A 26739-nucleotide genomic window follows, 5' to 3' on the forward strand; every position below is an offset into this window, starting at 1 on the left:
AGTTTGTTGAGTATTCCTGGTAAATTATATGGGAGGGTATTGATTGAGAGGGTGATGGCATGTACAGAGCATCAGATTGGGGAAGAGCAGTGTGGTTTCAGAAGTGGTAGAGGATGTGTGGATCAGGTGTTTGCTTTGAAGAATGTATGTGAGAAATACTTAGAAAAGCAAATGGATTTGTATGTAGCATTTATGGATCTGGAGGAGGCATATGATAGAGTTGATAGAGATGCTCTGTGGAAGGTATTAAGAATATATGGTGTGGGAGGCAAGTTGTTAGAAGCAGTGAAAAGTTTTTATCGAGGATGTAAGGCATGTGTACATGTAGGAAGAGAGGAAAGTTACTGGTTCTCAGTGTGTGTGTGTGATGTCTCCATGGTTGTTTAATTTGTTTATGGATGGGGTTGTTAGGGAGGTGAATGCAAGAGTTTTGGAAAGAGGGGCAAGTATGAAGTCTGTTGTGGATGAGAGAGCTTGGGAAGCGAGTCAGTTGTTGTTCGCTGATGATACAGCGCTGGTGGCTGATTCATGTGAGAAACTGCAGAAGCTGGTGACTGAGTTTGGTAAAGTGTGTGAAAGAAGAAAGTTAAGAGTAAATGTGAATAAGAGCAAGGTTATTAGGTACAGTAGGGTTGAGGGTCAAGTCAATTGGGAGGTAAGTTTGAATGGAGAAAAACTGGAGGAAGTAAAGTGTTTTAAATATCTGGGAGTGGATCTGGCAGTGGATGGAACCATGGAAGCGGAAGTGGATCATAGGGTGGGGGAGGGGGGCGAAAATTCTGGGAGCCTTGAAGAATGTGTGGAAGTGGAGAACATTATCTCGGAAAGCAAAAATGGGTATGTTTGAAGGAATAGTGGTTCCAACAATGTTGTATGGTTGCGAGGCGTGGGCTATGGATAGAGTTGTGCGCAGGAGGGTGGATGTGCTGGAAATGAGATGTTTGAGGACAATGTGTGGTGTGAGGTGGTTTGATCGAGTACGTAATGTAAGGGTAAGAGAGATGTGTGGAAATAAAAAGAGCATGGTTGAGAGAGCAGAAGAGGGTGTTTTGAAATGGTTTGGGCACATGGAGAGAATGAGTGAGGAAAGATTGACCAAGAGCATATATGTGTGGGAGGTGGAGGGAACGAGGAGAAGTAGGAGACCAAATTGGAGGTGGAAAGATGGAGTGATAAAGATTTTGAGTGATCGGGGCCTGAACATGCAGGAGGGTGAAAGGTGGGCAAGGAATAGAGTGAACTGGATCGATGTGGTATACCGGGGTTGACGTGCTGTCAGTGGATTGAATCAGGGCATGTGAAGCGTCTGGGGTAAACCATGGAAAGTAGTGTGGGGCCTGGATGTGGAAAGGGAGCTGTGGTTTCGGGCATTATTGCATGACAGCTAGAGACTGAGTGTGAACGAATGGGGCCTTTGTTGTCTTTTCCTAGCGCTACCTTGCACACATGAGGGGGGAGGGGGATGGTATTCCATGTGTGGCGAGGTGGCGATGGAAATGAATAAAGGCAGACAGTATGAATTGTGTGCATGGGTATATATGTATGTGTCTCTGTGTGTATATATATGTGTACATTGAGATGTATAGGTATGTATTTTTTGCGTGTGTGGACGTGTATGTATATATATGTGTATGGGGGTGGGTTGGGCCATTTCTTTCGTCTGTTTCCTTGCGCTACCTCGCAAACGCGGGAGACAGCGACAAAGCAAAATAAAAAAAAAAAATATATATATATATATATATATATATATGAAGTGTTTTAGATATCTGGGAGTGGATCTGGCAGTGGATGGAACCATGGAAGCGGAAGTGGATCATAGGATGGGGGAGGGGGCGAAAATTCTGGGAGCCTTGAAGAATGTGTGGAAGTCGAGAACATTATCTCGGAAAGCAAAAATGGGTATGTTTGAAGGAATAGTGGTTCCAACAATGTTGTATGGTTGCGAGGCGTGGACTATGGATAGAGTTGTGCGCAGGAGGATGGATGTGCTGGAAATGAGATGTTTGAGGACAATGTGTGGTGTGAGGTGGTTTGATCGAGTGAGTAACGTAAGGGTAAGAGAGATGTGTGGAAATAAAAAGAGCGTGGTTGAGAGAGCAGAAGAGGGTGTTTTGAAGTGGTTTGGGCACATGGAGAGGATGAGTGAGGAAAGATTGACCAAGAGGATATATGTGTCGGAGGTGGAGGGAACAAGGAGAAGAGGGAGACCAAATTGGAGGTGGAAAGATGGAGTGAAAAAGATTTTGTGTGATCGGGGCCTGAACATGCAGGAGGGTGAAAGGAGGGCAAGGAATAGAGTGAATTGGAGCGATGTGGTATACCGGGGTTGACGTGCTGTCAGTGGATTGAATCAGGGCATGTGAGGCATCTGGGGTAAACCATGGAAAGCTGTGTAGGTATGTATATTTGCGTGTGTGGACGTATGTATATACATGTGTATGGGGGGGGTTGGGCCATTTCTTTCATCTGTTTCCTTGCGCTACCTCGCAAACGCGGGAGACAGCGACAAAGTATAATAAAAAATAAAATATGAATAAATATATATATATCTTTCTTTCTTTTCTTTTAAATTATTCGCCATTTCCCGCGTTAGTGAGGTAGCGTAAAGAACAGAGGACTGGGCCTTTTTTGGAATATCCTCACCTGGCCCCCTCTGTTCCTTCTTTTGGAAAATTAAAAAAAAAGACGAGAGGGGAGGATTTCCAGCCCCCCGCTCCCTTCCCTTTTAGTCGCCTTCTACGACACGCAGGGAATACGTGGGAAGTATTCTTAATCCCCTAACCCCAGGGATAATATATATATATATATATATATATATATATATATATATATATATATACTTAGAAAAGCAAATGGATTTGTATGTAGCATTTATGGATCTGGAGAAGGCATATGATAGAGTTGATAGAGATGCTCTGTGGAAGGTATTAAGAATATATGGTGTGGGAGGCAAGTTGTTAGAAGCAGTGAAAAGTTTTTATCGAGGATGTAAGGCATGTGTACGTGTAGGAAGAGAGGAAAGTGATTGGTTCTCAGTGAATGTAGGTTTGCGGCAGGGGTGTGTGATGTCTCCATGGCTGTTTAATTTGTTTATGGATGGGGTTGTTAGGGAGGTAAATGCAAGAGTCTTGGAAAGAGGGGCAAGTATGAAGTCTGTTGGGGATGAGAGAGCTTGGGAAGTGAGTCAGTTGTTGTTCGCTGATGATACAGCGCTGGTGGCGGATTCATGTGAGAAACTGCAGAAGCTGGTGACGGAGTTTGGTAAAGTGTGTGGAAGAAGAAAGTTAAGAGTAAATGTGAATAAGAGCAAGGTTATTAGGTACAGTAGGGTTGAGGGTCAAGTCAATTGGGAGGTGAGTTTGAATGGAGAAAAACTGGAGGAAGTGAAGTGTTTTAGATATCTGGGAGTGGATCTGGCAGCGGATGGAACCATGGAAGCGGAAGTGGATCATAGGGTGGGGGAGGGGGCGAAAATTTTGGGAGCCTTGAAAAATGTGTGGAAGTCGAGAACATTATCTCGGAAAGCAAAAATGGGTATGTTTGAAGGAATAGTGGTTCCAACAATGTTGTATGGTTGCGAGGCGTGGGCTATGGATAGAGTTGTGCGCAGGAGGATGGATGTGCTGGAAATGAGATGTTTGAGGACAATGTGTGGCGTGAGGTGGTTTGATCGAGTAAGTAACGTAAGGGTAAGAGAGATGTGTGGAAATAAAAAGAGCGTGGTTGAGAGAGCAGAAGAGGGTGTTTTGAAATGGTTTGGGCACATGGAGAGAATGAGTGAGGAAAGATTGACAAGAGGATATATGTGTCGGAGGTGGAGGGAACGAGGAGAAGAGGGAGACCAAATTGGAGGTGGAAAGATGGAGTGAAAAGGATTTTGTGTGATCGGGGCCTGAACATGCAGGAGGGTGAAAGGAGGGCAAGGAATAGAGTGAATTGGAGCGATGTGGTATACAGGGGTTGACGTGCTGTCAGTGGATTGAATCAAGGCATGTGAAGCGTCCGGGGTAAACCATGGAAAGCTGTGTAGGTATGTATATTTGCATGTGTGGACGTGTGTATGTACATGTGTATGGGGGGGGTTGGGCCATTTCTTTCGTCTGTTTCCTTGCGCTACCTCGCAAACGCGGGAGACAGCGACGAGGTATAAAAAAAAAAAAAAAAAAAAAAAAAAAAAATATATATATATATATATATATATATATATATATATATATATATATGTAAATAAACACCCATACATGCACCTGCTTTGAGAAAGAAGTTAGTTAAGAAATATTGTAACATTCATCAACATCAGGAATAATATAGGCATGGTAAACTGAGAGGTTAGACCTTAAGTTTATCCTTAGTACTGTCTTTATAAGAAAAAGTGAAGGGATGCATGCATGTTGTTTGTGATGGGATGCATGATTCATGTTCATTCTACCTTATATCTTTCCTATTTCAGGCTCAGTGATCCTGCAAGGTATTTTTTTCTACCTGTTTTCCTGCTGGCATTTGCTGGAGGGTAGGGATGGAGCCTTTGATTTGCTATCCTTTTCTTGTACCACTTACAATTTCTTTTTTGTTGTGTGTGTGTGTTCAGGCCAGACCACCTTACTTGGACCTTAGGTCTGTGTATCTATGTAACTCTCTCTCTGTTTATGAGGACAAAAATGGGTATTTTTGATGGTGCAGTAGTCCTAATACTGTTGTATGGATGTGAGGCATGGGTAAAGAAGAGGGTAGGTATGGTGGATATCAAATGCCTGAGGGTAGTATGTGGTGTGAGGAGGGCTCATCACACAACAAATGAAAGGGTAAGGGAGAGAAAAGAAGTATAGCAGTAAGAAGAGTGGTTGAGAGGGGCAAAAAGGTTTGAACACACAAAGTGAGGGATGGTTGATACAAAAGGTTTAAGTTTCAGAATTGGAGGACACAAAAATGGTATCTCCTTCCATGTTATTCCTCCATGTGTTGATTTTTTAGCAAAGGACTGAAGACTTTGTGGTTTAAAATGGTATTTCAACCCTCCCATAACGAGTAAGGGCCTAGCATCCATTAAGTTGTGAGAGCAAGATGGGAAATTACTAATTCTAACAAAACTTGAAGTGCAAATGTACTATTTCACAATATGAAAAATGATATTACAGAAATCGTCATTCCAGTGGTTTCTCATTATTGGTCTAACAGAACTATTCATAACTTCATGTCCTATGAAGACCATACCTGAATGCACGTTTAAAACAGTTCCCACGAGGTCACTTCCCCGGTGTCTCTGGCTCCATAAACAATCCATGGCCTGACGAGCTTTCTCCTCAAAGATGGAATCACCTGTAAGCCGTGAAAGGGCGGCAAACTCTAATATTATTGTTCCAGCGCAAGCAGTACAAGTGTCTCTGGAGCTCTGCAGTTTTGGAGATTTCATACCATACTTCAGGTTAACCTGGAAGAAAAATTCTTATTATTGTGCTGTCCACTAATATTTCATATCTACTTTGAAATTATTTCCACAGTCTTTGATCACTCTTCAACTCCCACATCCTTAGACATCTTAAATCTAAGTCCTCTTTCTAATCATCAGTATAGCTTTCATGAGGCAAGATCCATTGGTGGTATTCTTTCCTATCCTACTAATGTCTGGTCTTCATCCCTGAAAGACTTTGGGGAATCCTATGTAACTGCACTTGACAAATCCAAAGTTTTCATTAGAGTGTGGCATCCAGGGCTTAATTATCTCTAAGCTCTCCTCTTTTGGCTTCCTTCCCTCACTTCACTCCCTCATGCCTAGCTTCCTCTCTAGCTGATCTACCACTTGGGTTTTTGAAGGATCAAACTGTCCCCCTTATAAATGCACTCATATGCTGATGACTCAACTCTGCATTCCTTCACTAGGAAAATTAGAATGCTTATGGTGACAGATAGGTAATAAAAGAAGTTGGCAAGCAGCCACTGACCAAGAAGGTATATTAACTGCATTACCCGCCTGGGTACTGGGAGAGTTAGTGATGGCTTCGTAGTGAGCCAGCACATCAGTTATTGTTAAGTTGCACTCCTTTCACCCAGGTCACTGTTTTTTCTTTCTACCTCACCCACATGTGGACTACTGGTATTGTCCACGAATAAACAGTCTTCCTGTCACAAATAACAGGTGACAACACTAAACTCACCCAACTCATTCTTTGCAACTCTAGATTTTCCTGTGCTTTGCACTATCCCTGCATTTTGGCAAAATGGCAGATGTAATAGACAGGTAATTGGTAGGAATGTTAGAAAGGAGCTTTAGGTAGAAACATTAGGTTGAAGTAGATGGTAGGAGCATTTGATAGTAGCAGTAGGTTGTAACATTAGGCAGGAGTATGAGGTAGACACATTACGAAGTAGTTGGTGAGAACATTAGGTTTTTTTTTTTTTTTTTTTTTATACTTTGTCGCTGTCTCCCGCGTTTGCGAGGTAGCGCAAGGAAACAGACGAAAGAAATGGCCCAACCCCCCCCCCATACACATGTACATACACACGTCCACACACGCAAATATACATACCTACACAGCTTTCCATGGTTTACCCCAGACGCTTCACATGCCCTGGTTCAATCCACTGACAGCACGTCAACCCCTGTATACCACATCACTCCAATTCGCTCTATTTCTTGCCCTCCTTTCACCCTCCTGCATGTTCAGGCCCCGATCACACAAAATCCTTTTCACTCCATCTTTCCACCTCCAATTTGGTCTCCCTCTTCTCCTCGTTCCCTCCACCTCCGACACATATATCCTCTTGGTCAATCTTTCCTCACTCATTCTCTCCATGTGCCCAAACCATTTCAAAACACCCTCTTCTGCTCTCTCAACCACGCTCTTTTTATTGCCACACATCTCTCTTACCCTTACGTTACTTACTCGATCAAACCACCTCACACCACACATTGTCCTCAAGCATCTCATTTCCAGCACATCCATCCTCCTGCGCACAACTCTATCCATAGCCCACGCCTCGCAACCATACAACATTGTTGGAACCACTATTCCTTCAAACATACCCATTTTTGTTTTCCGGGATAATGTTCTCGACTTCCACACATTTTTCAAGGCTCCCAAAATTTTCGCCCCCTCCCCCACCCTATGATCCACTTCCACTTCCATGGTTCCATCCACAGCTAAATCCACTCCATATATCTAAAACACTTAACTTCCACCAGTTTTTCTCCATTCAAACTTATATCTTTAAATTATGTGAATCATATTTTACTATTTGGAGAACATGGGAGCACTTGTAAGAATCATTAGTAAGTTTACCACAATACACCTGTGTAACCGTAAAATTTTTGACACAAGCATTCTAGGCTGAAATGGGGGGGGGGGGCCTCTTCCGCAAATAACATTTCCAAAACCGTAAATGCATGGCTAGTGAGAGTCCACATAAAAAATCAAGAGACATCAAGTTGATAAAACTTAATAAAAAATGGAAGTACAAAATACGTTGATCATTATCAAACTTTATTCACAAAACAACTATGGCCATTTGTAGCCTAAGTTTAGCTACAAAACCTCACAAGATAGTCCTCCAAGAAACTTAAACCACAGTTGATTTCAAATACAATAAGAAAGATGTTTAGTAATCTGATTACCAGAACATAAATGTAATGTGGAAACTTACATATTCACCATTTAAAATTACTATAGTTTTGTTTAATGTTTCGAGGAGAACAAGTACTGAGGTGTTCTGCAAATAGCTGGCACTGGCACCAGTGAGGAGGTACTGCAGATGAAGGATTTATAAAATTACTTATGACATGAGGCCAATGCCTCCAAGATATAATGGATGAACAGTGGTAACTAAAGTGCACAAGTTCTAACTAACCCATGATTCAGTACAGATTCAGGTGTGCTAAGACACATTGTGATGATTAACATATACCATGATGTATGAATAATGCAGTGAAGTTGGTTACAGCAGTGTTGACAAAATATAACCTACGTTTAGCTCTGAAAGCTTACCAACAGTTTTTTATCATACTGCAACTGGAACACTGCTTATTTGAGTAATTAAAAGAGAAGTGTACAATCAAGAAAACCAAAGGCCTGTAACTGGTGAGGAAGTAGGGTCCCTTGGCAGGATAGTGGTAGTGGTGTGCACCGCTTCCCAGACAGCAAGTGTGTGTGATGAAAGATGTACGAGTTCAAATGTATTATAATGTAGAAGGCAATGTTGTAAGTGAAGTGGTTACAACGGTGCTAAGTTTATCTTCAAAAGCTTGCCAATAATCTTCACCTTATCGTTTATCAACATGGCTTATCTGATTCAATAATGGAGTAACGTACTTTAGAAAAACAAGAGGCCTGTGGCTTCTTTGACGTGCACCAGAGTTCATTGCTGTGTACCTTGTGGTTCACTGTGGCAAGGAAGGAGAGCCAATTTGTAGTATGCCCTTCAGAGACTAGGTTGGTTATGGTGTTATTTAGAGTTTGGATTGGCTCTGATTTTTACTGATTATGAGTGGTTCCGTCAGTGCCAGTCTGTTTTATGAAACATGTAACTTGTGGGGAGAAGTTTGGCTTAAAAATTCTTTTTATGTTCTTGTGTTACGTGCTTTTTTTTTGCTGACCTGGATGGAGGCAATGACAAGCCTGTGATTAGCATGAGTTTAGGAGACAGTAAAATCATCTATACTGAAGTTCTGAGCTTTGTTATCCATGTACTGTGTGAAGCCTGGCCAGACAGCCTTTCTGAAGGTTGTGTAATTCTATCGATGGTTATGTAGATTTGGCAATTTAGGTAGAGTGCTTTCAGGATGGGCAAGTTGGACAGAGGACAGTTAATATTGCATGTTCCTGCAATCCATGTGTGTAGGGCTGGTGAGAAGAGGGTGATGTTAGGCAATATCAGCTACAATCTTTTGAGTGAATTGGAGCAATAACGTATACAAGGAGTGACATGCTATCAATGGATGGAACCAGAGCATTATAAAGTAGCCAGGAAACCTTGGGAAACCCATGAAAAGGTCTGTTGGGTCTGATAAGACATGCATCAATTCACATAAACACTTATCACCGGACTGCATAACCATAAGAAATCAATAACTATGAAAAGATTAAGAAACTCTAAATAAATGTGACAAATACACTGTTTATTTTCAATATACATACCCTGTTTAAAACCTCTCCAAGTAGCCTTCATCACCTAATAAGACATAAGCTTTTAGCAGGTACTCATAGTAGGAATCTATGCCAGCTCCTACACCAGAAATCTCTTCGCACCCAGTCACCTGATGAGAAAAATATGTCATCTTTTTTCTTCAGCTTGTCAAATTTGACAAAGAGCTCTTGTTGTTCCAGCATCATGCACCTGAACCAACAGGCATTCACAAAGAGAGAAGATTAAAGTAATCAAAACACTTGTTAGACATGGCTCTTAACCAATGACACATCAAAATGTAGCATCAATAGCCTTTTTGTGCCTGCTTAGGCTTCCACAAATTTCATCCTTTCCTCTTTCCATTACTTCTATCATATACAATCCACTTATTAACCATCTTCAGCTGTGGATTCTATGGAGAACTGTTTCAATCCAATAAACAAATATAGTGAAGAAGGAAAACCCTCGACACATGCTTTCTCCAATATGTAACGTGAATTGGACCAACAGCCTTAATAAAGAAAGTAGAGAGGGATTTAAAGAATGAGAAACAAAAACAAAGTAAAATGAAAGGAAAGCATAAGGATGAGGAAAAGAAGAGGGAAATTGAGTAAAGAAATGATAAAAATACATTGCCCAGGAAAAAGGTATACTCATGTCTTTATCTACACAATACAATTCACGAATATTAGTTCCATAGTTCCAATACACGCTAAAGCAAACACTTCCTAATAAATGTGTTTTGGCTATAAAGATTTACAATCAATTACATAAGTAACCTTAGCACAGATTGCCACAGTAGCTGTGAATATTTCTATCTATAATCATTACTCAATTCCTAATTCAATGGTGGATCAAGTACAAACAACATCTACAACATAACTATCTAGTTATCTATATCTTTGACCCCTGTTCCCATCTGAAAACCCCACAAGGAGGTGGGCCATGACAAGTCTTCATAACCAGTGAACTCCAATGCTGCTTCTTAGACTTTAGTGCCGCACCCTTAACAGACGACTGACAGAGGGGTAACTCTATGCAGTGTTTGGTGAGGCTCCTACCTAATGTTCCTAGCCATTACTTCAATCTAACTTTCCTACTGACTGACTACTACTTATTGCTCCTGCCTAAATATTCCTACCTACTATTCTTCGTCTGTTTCCTGGCGCTACCTCGCTGACGCAGGAAATGGCGATCAAGTATAATAAATATGTACATAATATATATCTTATTATACCTAGTCATCGCCGATCACTCCCACGACAGCAAGGTAGTACCAGGAAACAAAGAATGGCTCATCCACTCTACACACACACACACATATATAATATATAATATATATATATATATATATATATATTTATATATATATATATATATAATATATATATATATATCCCTGGGGATAGGGGAGAAAGAATACTTCCCACGTATTCCCTGTGTGTCGTAGAAAGCGACTAAAAGGGAAGGGAGCGGGGGGCTGGAAATCCTCCCCTCTCTTTTTTTTTTTCCCATCCAAAAGAAGGAACAAAGACGTGGGCCAAGTGAGGATTTTTCCCTCTGATGCTCAGTCTTCTATTCTTGATACTACCTCGCTAACGCTACAACCTGTCATGCTATCATCAAACACAATCAACAATCCTTTAGACTACTAACCTATCTCCTCTTCAAATAATCAAATCATGTTACCACTTCCTCATTCACTATTTTCCCATTCCCTTTACCAATGTTCCCATTTGTTCTCCTTTTTCTCTCACACTATCAACCTCCTTTGAAAACATCCTCTTATTCTCCCCAAAGTTTACTGATACTCACTCACCCCAACTTTCATTTGCCATTGTGTTACAGGAAGGAGTGCCAGTTCTCAGTCTGTTTTTCAGTGATAAGGTTATAAATGGTTTCTTCAGAGTGTGGATTTGTTCTCTGACTTGTACTGATGGTATGTGCTTGTGTCTGAGCTAGTTTCTTTGCTTTATGAGGTATGAAACTTATGCGGAGAAATCTGGGTTATCCTTCTTTTTGTGCCAATGTGCTCTTTGCTAGTTTGGTTGAAGATGATGATAAGGGTGAGACTGCATGATCTTGGAATAAGTTTAGTGGGAGAACTGGCCAGTATGCTTTCCTTGGGGACACTACTGATGTAAAAATACATCAGGAGAATGTTCAAATGGGTGGAAAAACATCAATGATGTTGGCCAAGGTTTCCTATGAGAATAACTGTTGCTTAATTGTCAAGAGCTCAGAGTGAAAAGTTCATGCTCAAGAACATAACCCTCATTATATAATGGGTTTCTACAGTTCATGTACCATTCCGTATTATGCTGGATTTTTAGGGAAATAATCCTGTTGTTTTGAGGGATGCTGATATACTATATACAAGCATATCATATGATTAGAAGAGGATATTTCTTAAACTCTACATAATAGAGAACTTGGGGGGCTTCTGATGCAGAAAGTCTAAATATACTTCAACCTTCTGAGAGGATTAATGTGGTAAAATGCAAACTCCTCTGACCTGGAAGTCCGTAGTGAATGCTTCAGGCAAGAAGTTATGGCGTTGAATCACTTGATACAGCATCTCATGTGTCTCAATGGCTGGCTTTGATATCTCCCTTTAGAACCTGAAACAAAAGATTTTAAAAATGAACATTAAAGATAGAAATAAAATAATTTTCTTCAGACTAAACTGAGAAAGACAACTTATGAACTAAGCTAAACAGACAGTTTTTCATTATTTCCTTACCTGAAGTCCAGGCCAAAATGCAAGGAGAGCATCCATAAAGTTTCGTGAAGTGGTGTGGGACGGTGCATGTGGACATCAGCAGCATAGGACCTTGACTGATGTACTTCATTACGGCACTGTAATGCTGCCAAGGAATACAAAGATAAGACCAGCAATACCTATAAATCATTTCACAGCTGTTGATACACCTGTTCTGTGTTAACTCTTTCCACATTGTGTAAGGTACTTTAAATATTTGATATTTTGACAAAAAATCCTTGCTTAGCTCCTTCTTACTTTTAGAGAGTGATAATAAAAGAGTGTGTTCCAATCAAGATTTACTTTTATCACAGTCTTGTAATTATAAAAATTTTCATTTTGAGAAGCTTCTCAGGAGGTTGATAGAGGAGACTGAGTCAGCTAGCACAGATGATGAATATTAATTTGTTATTTACCATATTCCATAATGGATAAGATTGCAACAGTGGAATTTATAAAATAGTCTTTCTCTTTGTAATCTGAGAGAGACTTCATATTTTTTGGTTTTTGATCATCATATTTCTCGTTCTTTCTATAAAGGACTGTATGTACATGTTGCAGTAAATATAGGGATGAAACAACATTCTCTTAAAGAAGTAATTCCGAGTGACACCGATGTGATTTCTCTATAGATGAAAACACATTTATTCATATTATCTACACTTAGTCGCTGTCTCCCGCGTTAGCGAGGTAGCGCAAGGAAACAGACAAAAGAATGGCCCAACCCCCCCCCCATACACATGTACATACACACGTCCACACACGCAAATATACATACCTACACAGCTTTCCATGGTTTACCCCAGATGCTTCACATGCCCTGGTTCAATCCATTGACAGCACATCGACCCCGGGGTATAACCTACATCATCCCATTCTCTTCATTCTTGTATGCCTTTCACCCTCTTGTATGTTCAGCCCCGACAGGCTCAAAATCTTTTTCACTCAATTTTTCCACCTCCAATTTGGTCTCCCTCTTCTCCTCGTTCCCTCCACCTCCGACACATATATCCTCTTTGTCAATCTTCCCTCACTCATTCTCTCCATGTGACCAACCCATTTCAATACATCCTCTTCTGCTCTCTCAACCACGCTCTTTTTATTGCCACACATCTCTCTTACCCTTACGTTACTTACTCGATCAAACCACCTCACACCACACATTGTCCTCAAGCATCTCATTTCCAGCACATCCATCCTCCTCCGGACAACCCTACATATAGCCCATGCCTCACAAACATAATAACATTGTTGGAACCACTATTCCTTCAAACATACCCATTTTTGTTTTCCGGGATAATGTTCTCGACTTAACAATTTATTCATGGCTCCCAAAATTTTCGCCCCCTCCCCCACCCTATGATCCACTTCGCTTCCATGGTTCCATCCACAGCTAAATTCCACTCCCATATATCTAAAACACTTAACTTCCACCAGTTTTTCTCCATTCAAACTTATATCTTTAAATTATGTGAATCATATTTTACTATTTGGAGAACATGGGAGCACTTGTAAGAATCATTAGTAAGTTTACCACAATACACCTGTGTAACCGTAAAATTTTTGACACAAGCATTCTAGGCTGAAATGGGGGGGGGGGGGTTGGGCCATTTCTTTCGTCTGTTTCCTTGCGCTACCTCGCAAACGCGGGAGACAGCGACAAAGTATAAAAAAAAAAAAAAATAATATATATATATATAATATATAATATATATATATATACTTAGAAAAGCAAATGGATTTGTATGTAGCATTTATGGATCTGGAGAAGGCATATGATAGAGTTGATAGAGATGCTCTGTGGAAGGTATTAAGAATATATGGTGTGGGAGGCAAGTTGTTAGAAGCAGTGAAAAGTTTTTATCGAGGATGTAAGGCATGTGTACATGTAGGAAGAGAGGAAAGTGATTGGTTCTCAGTGAATGTAGGTTTGCGGCAGGGGTGTGTGATGTCTCCATGGTTGTTTAATTTGTTTATGGATGGGGTTGTTAGGGAGGTGAATGCAAGAGTTTTGGAAAGAGGGGCAAGTATGAAGTCTGTTGGGGATGAGAGAGCTTGGGAAGTGAGTCAGTTGTTGTTCGCTGATGATACAGCGCTGGTGGCTGATTCATGTGAGAAACTGCAGAAGCTGGTGACTGAGTTTGGTAAAGTGTGTGGAAGAAGAAAGTTAAGAGTAAATGTGAATAAGAGCAAGGTTTAGGTACAGTAGGGTTGAGGGTCAAGTCAATTGGGAGGTGAGTTTGAATGGAGAAAAACTGGAGGAAGTAAAGTGTTTTAAATATCTGGGAGTGGATCTGGCAGCGGATGGAACCATGGAAGCGGAAGTGGATCATAGGGTGGGGGAGGGGGCGAAAATTCTGGGAGCCTTGAAGAATGTGTGGAAGTCGAGAACATTATCTCGGAAAGCAAAAATGGGTATGTTTGAAGGAATAGTGGTTCCAACAATGTTGTATGGTTGCGAGGCGTGGGCTATGGATAGAGTTGTGCGCAGGAGGATGGATGTGCTGGAAATGAGATGTTTGAGGACAATGTGTGGTGTGAGGTGGTTTGATCGAGTGAGTAACGTAAGGGTAAGAGAGATGTGTGGAAATAAAAAGAGCGTGGTTGAGAGAGCAGAAGAGGGTGTTTTGAAATGGTTTGGGCACATGGAGAGAATGAGTGAGGAAAGATTGACCAAGAGGATATATGTGTCGGAGGTGGAGGGAACGAGGAGAAGAGGGAGACCAAATTGGAGGTGGAAAGATGGAGTGAAAAAGATTTTGTGTGATCGGGGCCTGAACATGCAGGAGGGTGAAAGGAGGGCAAGGAATAGAGTGAATTGGAGCGATGTGGTATACCGGGGTTGACGTGCTGTCAGTGGATTGAATCAGGGCATGTGAAGCGTCTGGTGTAAACCATGGAAAGCTGTGTAGGTATGTATATTTGCGTGTGTGGACGTGTATGTATATATATGTGTATGGGGGTGGGTTGGGCCATTTCTTTCGTCTGTTTCCTTGCGCTACCTCGCAAACGCGGGAGACAGCGACGAGGTATAAAAAAAAAAAAAAATATATATATATATATTTATATATATATATATACTTAGAAAAGCAAATGGATTTGTATGTAGCATTTATGGATCTGGAGAAGGCATATGATAGAGTTGATAGAGATGCTCTGTGGAAGGTATTAAGAATATATGGTGTGGGAGGCAAGTTGTTAGAAGCAGTGAAAAGTTTTTATCGAGGATGTAAGGCATGTGTACATGTAGGAAGAGAGGAAAGTGATTGGTTCTCAGTGAATGTAGGTTTGCGCAGGGTGTGTGATGTCTCCATGGTTGTTTAATTTGTTTATGGATGGGGTTGTTAGGGAGGTGAATGCAAGAGTTTTGGAAAGAGGGGCAAGTATGAAGTCTGTTGGGGATGAGAGAGCTTGGGAAGTGAGTCAGTTGTTGTTCGCTGATGATACAGCGCTGGTGGCTGATTCATGTGAGAAACTGCAGAAGCTGGTGACTGAGTTTGGTAAAGTGTGTGGAAGAAGAAAGTTAAGAGTAAATGTGAATAAGAGCAAGGTTTATTAGGTACAGTAGGGTTGAGGGTCAAGTCAATTGGGAGGTGAGTTTGAATGGAGAAAAACTGGAGGAAGTAAAGTGTTTTAAATATCTGGGAGTGGATCTGGCAGCGGATGGAACCATGGAAGCGGAAGTGGATCATAGGGTGGGGGAGGGGGCGAAAATTTTGGGAGCCTTGAAAAATGTGTGGAAGTCGAGAACATTATCTCGGAAAGCAAAAATGGGTATGTTTGAAGGAATAGTGGTTCCAACAATGTTGTATGGTTGCGAGGCGTGGGCTATGGATAGAGTTGTGCGCAGGAGGATGGATGTGCTGGAAATGAGATGTTTGAGGACAATGTGTGGTGTGAGGTGGTTTGATCGAGTGAGTAACGTAAGGGTAAGAGAGATGTGTGGAAATAAAAAGAGCGTGGTTGAGAGAGCAGAAGAGGGTGTTTTGAAGTGGTTTGGGCACATGGAGAGAATGAGTGAGGAAAGATTGACCAAGAGGATAAATGTGTCGGAGGTGGAGGGAACGAGGAGAAGAGGGAGACCAAATTGGAGGTGGAAAGATGGAGTGAAAAAGATTTTGTGTGATCGGGGCCTGAACATGCAGGAGGGTGAAAGGAGGGCAAGGAATAGAGTGAATTGGAGCGACGTGGTATACCGGGGTTGACGTGCTGTCAGTGGATTGAATCAGGGCATGTGAAGCGTCTGGTGTAAACCATGGAAAGCTGTGTAGGTATGTATATTTGCGTGTGTGGATGTATGTATATATATGTGTATGGGGGTGGGTTGGGCCATTTCTTTCGTCTGTTTCCTTGCGCTACCTCGCAAACGCGGGAGACAGCGACAAAGTATAAAAAAAAAAAAAAATATATATATATATAATATATAATATATATATATATATTTATATATATATATACTTAGAAAAGCAAATGGATTTGTATGTAGCATTTATGGATCTGGAGAAGGCATATGATAGAGTTAATAGAGATGCTCTGTGGAAGGTATTAAGAATATATGGTGTGGGAAGAAAATTGTTAGAAGCAGTGAAAAGTTTTTATCGAGGATGTAAGGCATGTGTACATGTAGGAAGAGAGGAAAGTGATTGGTTCTCAGTGAATGTAGGTTTGCGGCAGGGGTGTGTGATGTCTCCATGGCTGTTTAATTTGTTTATGGATGGGGTTGTTAGGGAGGTGAATGCAAGAGTTTTGGAAAGAGGGGCAAGTATGAAGTCTGTTGGGGATGAGAGAGCTTGGGAAGTGAGTCAGTTGTTGTTCGCTGATGATACAGCGCTGGTGGCTGATTCATGTGAGAAACTGCAGAAGCTGGTGACTGAGTTTGGTAAAGTGTGTGGAAGAAGAAAGTTAAGAGTAAATGTGAATAAGAGCAAGGTTTATTAGGTACAGTAGGGTTGAGGGTCAAGTCAATTGGGAGGTGAGTTTGAATGGAGAAAAACTGGAGGAAGTAAAGTGTTTTAAATATCTGGGAGTGGATCTGGCAGCGGATGGAACCATGGAAGCGGAAGTGGATCATAGGGTGGGGGAGGGGGCGAAAATTTTGGGAGCCTTGAAAAATGTGTGGAAGTCGAGAACATTATCTCGGAAAGCAAAAATGGGTATGTTTGAAGGAATAGTGGTTCCAACAATGTTGTATGGTTGCGAGGCGTGGACTATGGATAGAGTTGTGCGCAGGAGGATGGATGTGCTGGAAATGAGATGTTTGAGGACAATGTGTGGTGTGAGGTGGTTTGATCGAGTGAGTAACGTAAGGGTAAGAGAGATGTGTGGAAATAAAAAGAGCATGGTTGAGAGAGCAGAAGAGGGTGTTTTGAAATGGTTTGGGCACATGGAGAGAATGAGTGAGGAAAGATTGACCAAGAGGATATATGTGTCGGAGGTGGAGGGAACGAGGAGAAGAGGGAGACCAAATTGGAGGTGGAAAGATGGAGTGAAAAAGATTTTGTGTGATCGGGGCCTGAACATGCAGGAGGGTGAAAGGAGGGCAAGGAATAGAGTGAATTGGAGCGATGTGGTATACCGGGGTTGACGTGCTGTCAGTGGATTGAATCAGGGCATGTGAAGCGTCTGGTGTAAACCATGGAAAGCTGTGTAGGTATGTATATTTGCGTGTGTGGATGTGTATGTATATACATGTGTATGGGGGTGGGTTGGGCCATTTCTTTCGTCTGTTTCCTTGCGCTACCTCGCAAACGCGGGAGACAGCGACAAAGTATAAAAAAAAAAAAAAATAATATATATATATATATATAATATATAATATATATATATATAAATATATATATATATATTATATATATATATATTTATATATATATATATAAATATATATATATATATATATATATATACTTAGAAAAGCAAATGGATTTGTATGTAGCATTTATGGATCTGGAGAAGGCATATGATAGAGTTGATAGAGATGCTCTGTGGAAGGTATTAAGAATATATGGTGTGGGAGGCAAGTTGTTAGAAGCAGTGAAAAGTTTTTATCGAGGATGTAAGGCATGTGTACATGTAGGAAGAGAGGAAAGTGATTGGTTCTCAGTGAATGTAGGTTTGCGGCAGGGGTGTGTGATGTCTCCATGGCTGTTTAATTTGTTTATGGATGGGGTTGTTAGGGAGGTGAATGCAAGAGTTTTGGAAAGAGGGGCAAGTATGAAGTCTGTTGGGGATGAGAGAGCTTGGGAAGTGAGTCAGTTGTTGTTCGCTGATGATACAGCGCTGGTGGCTGATTCATGTGAGAAACTGCAGAAGCTGGTGACTGAGTTTGGTAAAGTGTGTGGAAGAAGAAAGTTAAGAGTAAATGTGAATAAGAGCAAGGTTTATTAGGTACAGTAGGGTTGAGGGTCAAGTCAATTGGGAGGTGAGTTTGAATGGAGAAAAACTGGAGGAAGTAAAGTGTTTTAAATATCTGGGAGTGGATCTGGCAGCGGATGGAACCATGGAAGCGGAAGTGGATCATAGGGTGGGGGAGGGGGCGAAAATTCTGGGAGCCTTGAAGAATGTGTGGAAGTCGAGAACATTATCTCGGAAAGCAAAAATGGGTATGTTTGAAGGAATAGTGGTTCCAACAATGTTGTATGGTTGCGAGGCGTGGACTATGGATAGAGTTGTGCGCAGGAGGATGGATGTGCTGGAAATGAGATGTTTGAGGACAATGTGTGGTGTGAGGTGGTTTGATCGAGTAAGTAACGTAAGGGTAAGAGAGATGTGTGGAAATAAAAAGAGCGTGGTTGAGAGAGCAGAAGAGGGTGTTTTGAAATGGTTTGGGCACATGGAGAGAATGAGTGAGGAAAGATTGACCAAGAGGATATATGTGTCGGAGGTGGAGGGAACGAGGAGAAGAGGGAGACCAAATTGGAGGTGGAAAGATGGAGTGAAAAAGATTTTGTGTGATCGGGGCCTGAACATGCAGGAGGGTGAAAGGAGGGCAAGGAATAGAGTGAATTGGAGCGATGTGGTATACCGGGGTTGACGTGCTGTCAGTGGATTGAATCAGGGCATGTGAAGCGTCTGGTGTAAACCATGGAAAGCTGTGTAGGTATGTATATTTGCGTGTGTGGACGTGTATGTATATATATGTGTATGGGGGTGGGTTGGGCCATTTCTTTCGTCTGTTTCCTTGCGCTACCTCGCAAACGCGGGAGACAGCGACAAAGTATAAAAAAAAAAAAAAATATATATATATATATACTTAGAAAAGCAAATGGATTTGTATGTAGCATTTATGGATCTGGAGAAGGCATATGATAGAGTTGATAGAGATGCTCTGTGGAAGGTATTAAGAATATATGGTCTGGGAGGCAAGTTGTTAGAAGCAGTGAAAAGTTTTTATCGAGGATGTAAGGCATGTGTACATGTAGGAAGAGAGGAAAGTGATTGGTTCTCAGTGAATGTAGGTTTGCGGCAGGGGTGTGTGATGTCTCCATGGCTGTTTAATTTGTTTATGGATGGGGTTGTTAGGGAGGTGAATGCAAGAGTTTTGGAAAGAGGGGCAAGTATGAAGTCTGTTGGGGATGAGAGAGCTTGGGAAGTGAGTCAGTTGTTGTTCGCTGATGATACAGCGCTGGTGGCTGATTCATGTGAGAAACTGCAGAAGCTGGTGACTGAGTTTGGTAAAGTGTGTGGAAGAAGAAAGTTAAGAGTAAATGTGAATAAGAGCAAGGTTTATTAGGTACAGTAGGGTTGAGGGTCAAGTCAATTGGGAGGTGAGTTTGAATGGAGAAAAACTGGAGGAAGTAAAGTGTTTTAAATATCTGGGAGTGGATCTGGCAGCGGATGGAACCATGGAAGCGGAAGTGGATCATAGGGTGGGGGAGGGGGCGAAAATTTTGGGAGCCTTGAAAAATGTGTGGAAGTCGAGAACATTATCTCGGAAAGCAAAAATGGGTATGTTTGAAGGAATAGTGGTTCCAACAATGTTGTATGGTTGCGAGGCGTGGGCTATGGATAGAGTTGTGCGCAGGAGGATGGATGTGCTGGAAATGAGATGTTTGAGGACAATGTGTGGTGTGAGGTGGTTTGATCGAGTGAGTAACGTAAGGGTAAGAGAGATGTGTGGAAATAAAAAGAGCATGGTTGAGAGAGCAGAAGAGGGTGTTTTGAAGTGGTTTGGGCACATGGAGAGAATGAGTGAGGAAAGATTGACCAAGAGGATATATGTGTCGGAGGTGGAGGGAACGAGGAGAAGAGGGAGACCAAATTGGAGGTGGAAAGATGGAGTGAAAAAGATTTTGTGTGATCGGGGCCTGAACATGCAGGAGGGTGAAAGGAGGGCAAGGAATAGAGTGAATTGGAGCGATGTGGTATACAGGGGTTGACGTGCTGTCAGTGGATTGAATCAGGGCATGTGAAGCGTCTAGGGTAAACCATGGAAAGCTGTGTAGGTATGTATATTTGCGTGTGTGGACGTGTATGTATATATATGTGTATGGGGGTGGGTTGGGCCATTTCTTTCGTCTGTTTCCTTGCGCTACCTCGCAAACGCGGGAGACAGCGACAAAGTATAAAAAAAAAAAAAAAAAAATAATATATATATATATAAATATATATATATATATTTATATATATATATATTTATATATATATATATAATATATAATATATATATATATAAATATATATATATATATATATATAAATATATATATAATACACCATATGGAAAAAGTGATTGCGTAATGCTCAAGACTTTCTATGTGGTAAATGAGGACATTAAAAGAACACACGTGAGACAAGACATGAAGAGGAGATATATTAGTGGAAATTACAAATACCAAAACAATTTCTAAAGCAACAGAGACTGGGAAATAGAGTTCTAAAGCTAAGAACCAGGACTTTAGGATGAAAGGTTCTGTGAAATCTTTAATGAAGGTGCACAAACATGGGTACCTCTATATTCAAATATAAATGGAATGGAGAGAAATACAAGAAAATATTTTTATAAAAAAAATGTCAAAAATCTTAGGAGATTCGGGATGAGCAGTGGCAAAATTATAGATAGCACTCAAGCCACCCAGCATCTGCAAGATATGAGAGATTAAGAAATGAGTGTTGCAGAATGAGAAAGGAAGAACTAAAACACTATGAACAGAATATTATGAACAAGCTAGGAAAGAATACAAAACTTTTCCATAAATTCATCATGAATAAGTTGTCAGTTAAAGAGCAGCTTATCAGGATAAGGGATTCAAAGGGAGGAACTGCTGAGGATGATACAAGGATATGTGAGGAGGAATAAGTTGTCAGTTAAAGAACAGCTTATCAGGATAAGGGATTCAAAGGGAGGAACTGCAAGGATATGTGAGGAACAGATTAACATGTTCATAAGTGCCTTCATAGTAGAGCACATTACCAAAACACTGATATGCCTTGATATGCACAAGGCTCATTGTCCTAAACTTTTTATCATCTGAGCCCAGGAAGTGTTCAGATGCACAAAATAAACCTACTGAAGCACTGTTCAAGCAGAGAGGAGTAGAAAGCCAAGAAACCAAAAAGCATGAACACCATACCTAACTACACAAAAGGAGACCAGGAACAGGCACTGAACTACGGACTGGTCTCACTGATAAGTGTGGTCTGAAAGGTTCTGGAAATCATAATCAGAAAGCAAATATATCACTTTCTACAGAGAAATTACTAAAGTGAGAGAGAGCACAGATTTCAAGAAAGATGGTCATGTGTAACAGATCTCTTAAATTTCTACTTGGGAGTGAGCTCAATCTTAGACAAAAAGGGAGATTGGGTAGACAATCTATATCTGGAATGCCAGAAAGCTTTAGACACTGTGCCACATGGGAGGCTGATTAAGGAAATGGATCACCAAGAATAAATAAGGGGAAACCCCTGCAATGGATAAAAGATTACATCAGTGGAGGGGAACAAAAGCCATATGTCAAAGGGACCTTCTACAAATGGGCTGGGATGAACAGTGGGATACCACAAGGTTGTGTTCTGGTATCATTAATCTTCTTGATTTATGTAAATGACTCACATGGAGGTATGGTTTCCTCACTGAATATGTTTGCAAATGATGTAAAAGTCTTGTTGGAAGGGAAAAGTGAAGAGATCTAACCTGAGTCTAAATTTGCTTTAATACATGGTTGATGAAATTGAGCCCATGCAAACGTAATGACGATGGAATAACACAAAAGATGGCCTTGGTGTGATTATTATCAAACAGGAAAAACACTGCAGGCTTCTGTTTGTGAGATGGACTTGGGAGTCATTCTTGCTCTAACCTGTCACCAGAGTTTCCACATTGCAAGAAGAGCCTAAGTTTGTGTGCTGGCATATAACAGAATCACTTTCTTGTACATGGCTAAGGAAATATTTAGCAAGCTATTTATATCCAACTTAAGGCCACAATTGGAACAAGCTACTCAAGTTTGGTCACCTCACCAAAAGAAGCACAAAAAGCTAAAGGAAAAGGTCCTGAGGTGGGCAACAAAAGGAGATAACAGAATTATGAAAGACAAGCTACAGAGAGAGGCTAGAAGTTTTGAATTTACCCACAATTGAAGAGAAACGAGTGATATATGACATACTCAAAACCTTTCAGTTTTTAAAACAAATCAATGATGTGGAGAGTGAAGGATATATGATGTGGAGAGTGGGGATATAGCAACCAAAAGTCATTACATAACATTAAGCAAGAAAATTGTTAAAATAGAGGAAGGGCAGTCCTTTTACACTACAATAGTAGTAGAAGAATGGAACAGAATAAGTGACAACATGGTTAAGGCAGACAGCATACAAAAAATTTAAGAAGTTGTATAATACTAGAGAATATTCACAAGATGCGGCCCCATATGTGTTAAACTCTCTCCATACAATACAGATATGAGAAAATATAAATCTCCTACATATCTGTTCATCAATTCCTACGACTGTGAGGCAGCATCAAGAACAGGTGAAGAAATAGCCTCATTTGTTTACATCCACCCTCTAGATGTCATGTGTAATGCACCGAAACCACAGCTCTCTATCCACAACCAGGCCCCACATACATTTCTATGGTTTCCCTTGACTATTTCATATGGCCTGGTTCAGTCCTGTGACAACATATTACCCTCTGGAAACCACTTTACTCTAATCCTCTCTATCTCAAGCATGCCTAACAGCCTCCTGTACATTCATAGCCCAAACCACGCAAAACCTTTTTCACTCCATTGTTCCACCTCCAACTCAGTTTTCTCACCTTCTCCTTGTGCCCTCTTCATCAACATCTCACTCATCCTCTCCATACATCCAAACCATGTTGGCACACTGCTGTCACCTTTCTCAACCATACTCCTCTTACCACCACAGCTTTCCCTTACTCTGTCATTTCGCACACAATCAAATCATCCTCACACCATATTTGTCGTCAAACACTTCATTTCTAACACAGACAGCCTCTTCAGTACATTCTCGTCTAAGGCACCCACCCTCTCAATCAAAACTCCCCAATACAATTTTCCAGGGATATTCAACAAACTTTTACCTCTGTAATTTGAGAATTCTCTTTTTTCCCCTTGCCTATGTACAATGGCAATATGCAAGCATTCTTCTAATCCTCTTGAAAAATTCAACTGAAATCCCATATACTTCTGCCATCTTGCCATGCTTGATCTTATGAGAGTTTCACATTCTCTCTCTTCACCAATCCAGAAGCCAGGACTCTCTCACTTTACATACCCCCCTGACTAAAACACCCAACATCTGCCACCCTATCATCAAACACTTTCAACAGCCCTTTAAAGTACTCCCTCCATCTACTTTTCACCTCAAATCTGCACATTTTGACTTCCCATTTGCACCCTTCACTGATGCTCCCATTAGTTCACTCATTTTTTCACAAAATTAACCTCCTTCCAAAACATCCTCATATTCCCCCTGAAGTATACTAATACTTACTCATCACAACTCTCACTTGCCCCCTTTTTCAACCTTTGCATCTTCTTGAACTCCAGCTCCTTTCTCTTGTACATCTCCCAATCACTTGCACTCCATCCTTGCAAGTAACACCCATACACCTCTCTCCTCTTTCACTAAGGACCTGACTCTGTCATCCCACCATTCCCGATTCTCAAATACCCACTTCCCACTTTCCATATGCCACAGAATTCTCTTGCACATACCAGCACTGATTTTCTAAAAGCCTCCCATTCTCACCCAGTCCCCTAACTTCATTAATCCTCACTTTCTGCCCTTCTACACTCATTATCTCTAGGTAACCCTTCACACAAGCCTTATTTCTAAGCTCACTCACTTCCACCACCTTTTCTGACCCATAATCTTCCTCTCTTTCAAAGCTTCCACAAATCTTTACCCTCACTTCCATCAAGTAATGATCAAACATCCCACCAGCTACCCTTCTCAGCACATTCACATCCAAGAGCCTCTCTTGTGTACGCCTGTTCATTAGTACATAACCCAATATTGCTTGCTTGCCATCTTTCCTATGAACCCACACAGGTTCTTTTTAAACCAGGTATTCACAATCACCACACAGGTTTTTTTTTAAACCAGGTATTCACAATCACCAGTCATTTTCCAGCAAACAATACCACAAGCTGTTAAACATTTTCATTCAGTTCAAGATGTCACTGTAGAAAGGCAAAGTATCAAAGGAGTGGAAAAGTCCAAACATCATACCTATCTATAAAAAGAGACCAAGAACAGCTGCTGAACTATGGACCAGTCTCATTAAAATATGTAGTCTGTAAGGTACCGGAAAAGTTAATCAGAAAACAAATAGATGTCTCTACAGAGGAGAAATTACCCAAGATGCAAAATGGTCTAAGGGAAAGGATATCATCTTAGATTTCTATGAGAGAGTAAGCTCTCTCTTCTACCTGCCAAAAAGCATCTGACACAGCACAGTATGGGAGGCTGATTAAAATCTAAAAATAATTTTCCCTATATAAACTGTGTATAACAGCATGAAATACAATACATCCAAATCTGTTTGTCATAACAAGTATTCTGAAAGCCATTCAGTAACACTATTTCTACCTACTGTACTAAAACATTGATTAACCTTGGCATGCGGAATCCCCGTAGTAGTGTTGAATGCTGGCAAAAGTCGCGTGGCCAGATCTCGTGCCATTGTAAGGAGCTCACCTCTATACCACCCTAATGCCCCATACAGCTGGAAGAGAAGGTATCACAGTCTGTTAACATTTATACTGTGAAGTGTTCAAACTGCACTTCCTTTATGAGACCTATGTACAGACAAACAAATTAATGTTAGTTTGGTCACTTACACAAGTTTACAATGCAAGAAATATTCACCAAAAAGTAACATAATGACACATATATATGAAATTTATTTCAAGAGAATTTCTATCAGAATCTATATAAATGGTGTTTAACAAAATGCTGGGAAATCCAAAAAATCTAACTTCCTGTCATTTAAATTCTTCTAAATTCAGACATTTTCAAATTCTCATTTTTCAACTACATTCATTAGATAAGTACCAATTAAATTGAAATAAAATGGAGTTTTCAAAACTGAAAACCTGTTTATTTCTGGACAGTATCCTGCAACTCTCTACTTTCTCATGTCTTTCCCAATAACTAGGACATGGCATATATTAAAAGACAGGTTTCTCACTTCCTCCAAAATTTGTAATACTTTTGCTTGTGTCTTCTTTTTTCCATTCATGATCTTCTCTATATTTCAATTAAGACCAAGTCTTCATGTGGACTTTGGTCTGTCTCTGGAGCCTTAAAAATAAACCTGAAAGAATCTCTAGGGGTATGGAGCCTCCAACCCCACCCCTCATTCTAGTGAGCCTCTCCCCAACCTCATTCTAGTGAAGTTTATGCTTCTCTCTGTACACAAACCATCTAAACAGCAGTTGTAGCATTAGCTCATTCTGGGATATTCCTTAAATCAGCAGCCACCACCCAGCAATGACATCATCAACCCACCAGCTACCAAGCTGCATAAGCCAAAAACTTCATATTTCCAAAGACATGGATGCCATCTCAATGATAACCAATGTCAGTGAACCTAAAAGTTTTTCAAAAGTGAGGAGAAAGAGAGGTGGATAGCAATACTGGAAAATTTCTCATGGGACACAAACAGAGAAACGAAGCCTTTCACTTTTCAAAAGTTTTTCTCTCCAGAGCCATCTTTCCCACAAGCTAATAAAACCATAATGACATGGAGGTCGAGAGTAAAGAACTTTTCAACAGGAAAAACATGACCAACTATATACCCAAGGCTTATCTTACAGTGCTGAACGGATCCTTCATTCTCTTTTTACCTCTGCATGGATCTTTTTCTTATTTCTAAATCTCAACAAAGAGATGGAATGTTCAGCCAATCCCACTGATGAAGGGATGATGATGAATGTCTGAGATGAGAAGCGATACATAACTGGGAATGAAGTTAACATATATAAATTGATAGAAAGATAGGTAGATACACATATAAACAGACTGACAGACAAAAAGATACATATCTATCACTCAAAGAAGTGTTTACTCCTAATTGATGTTGCCACAAAAATCAAAAAACTAATAGTATATATTCTTCTAGATATCGCTATATCAAACACTTTTGTTGCATGAGGGGAAACTCTTCCTCTGGCATAACATCACTGCTTCCTTACCTGTGCCCTTATCATAAAATCAATGTACTCGCTTCCATTTCCTGAAATTTCAAAACTCAGTTCAGCTAAAAAAATACTCCACTTTCTAAAGCATCTTAAATTTCAGCAGATTTAGTAAGCACTGCTAAAATGTTAAAGATACACCCTGCAAGCTTTTGAATAAGTATACAATATCATTGCCTTCAATGAATTTGT

General features: G+C 40.6%; 1 protein-coding gene across 1 annotated transcript in view; it reads right to left on the minus strand.

Annotated features, from left to right (window-relative positions):
- Window positions 1–26739, minus strand: part of Edem2 (ER degradation enhancer, mannosidase alpha-like 2) — a 96929-nt gene that overhangs the window by 59960 nt on the left and 10230 nt on the right. Inside the window, exons 4-5 of the mRNA XM_071695376.1 lie at window positions 24963–25073; window positions 5212–5428 (exon numbers count right to left, since the gene is read on the minus strand). Coding sequence (XP_071551477.1) covers window positions 5212–5428; window positions 24963–25073 — 328 coding nt within the window. The remainder of the gene's footprint in view (window positions 1–5211; window positions 5429–24962; window positions 25074–26739) is intronic.

The sequence above is a fragment of the Panulirus ornatus genome, chromosome 58 (assembly GCF_036320965.1).
Source record: "Panulirus ornatus isolate Po-2019 chromosome 58, ASM3632096v1, whole genome shotgun sequence".
In the NCBI taxonomy this organism is placed as follows: Eukaryota; Metazoa; Arthropoda; class Malacostraca; order Decapoda; family Palinuridae; genus Panulirus; species Panulirus ornatus.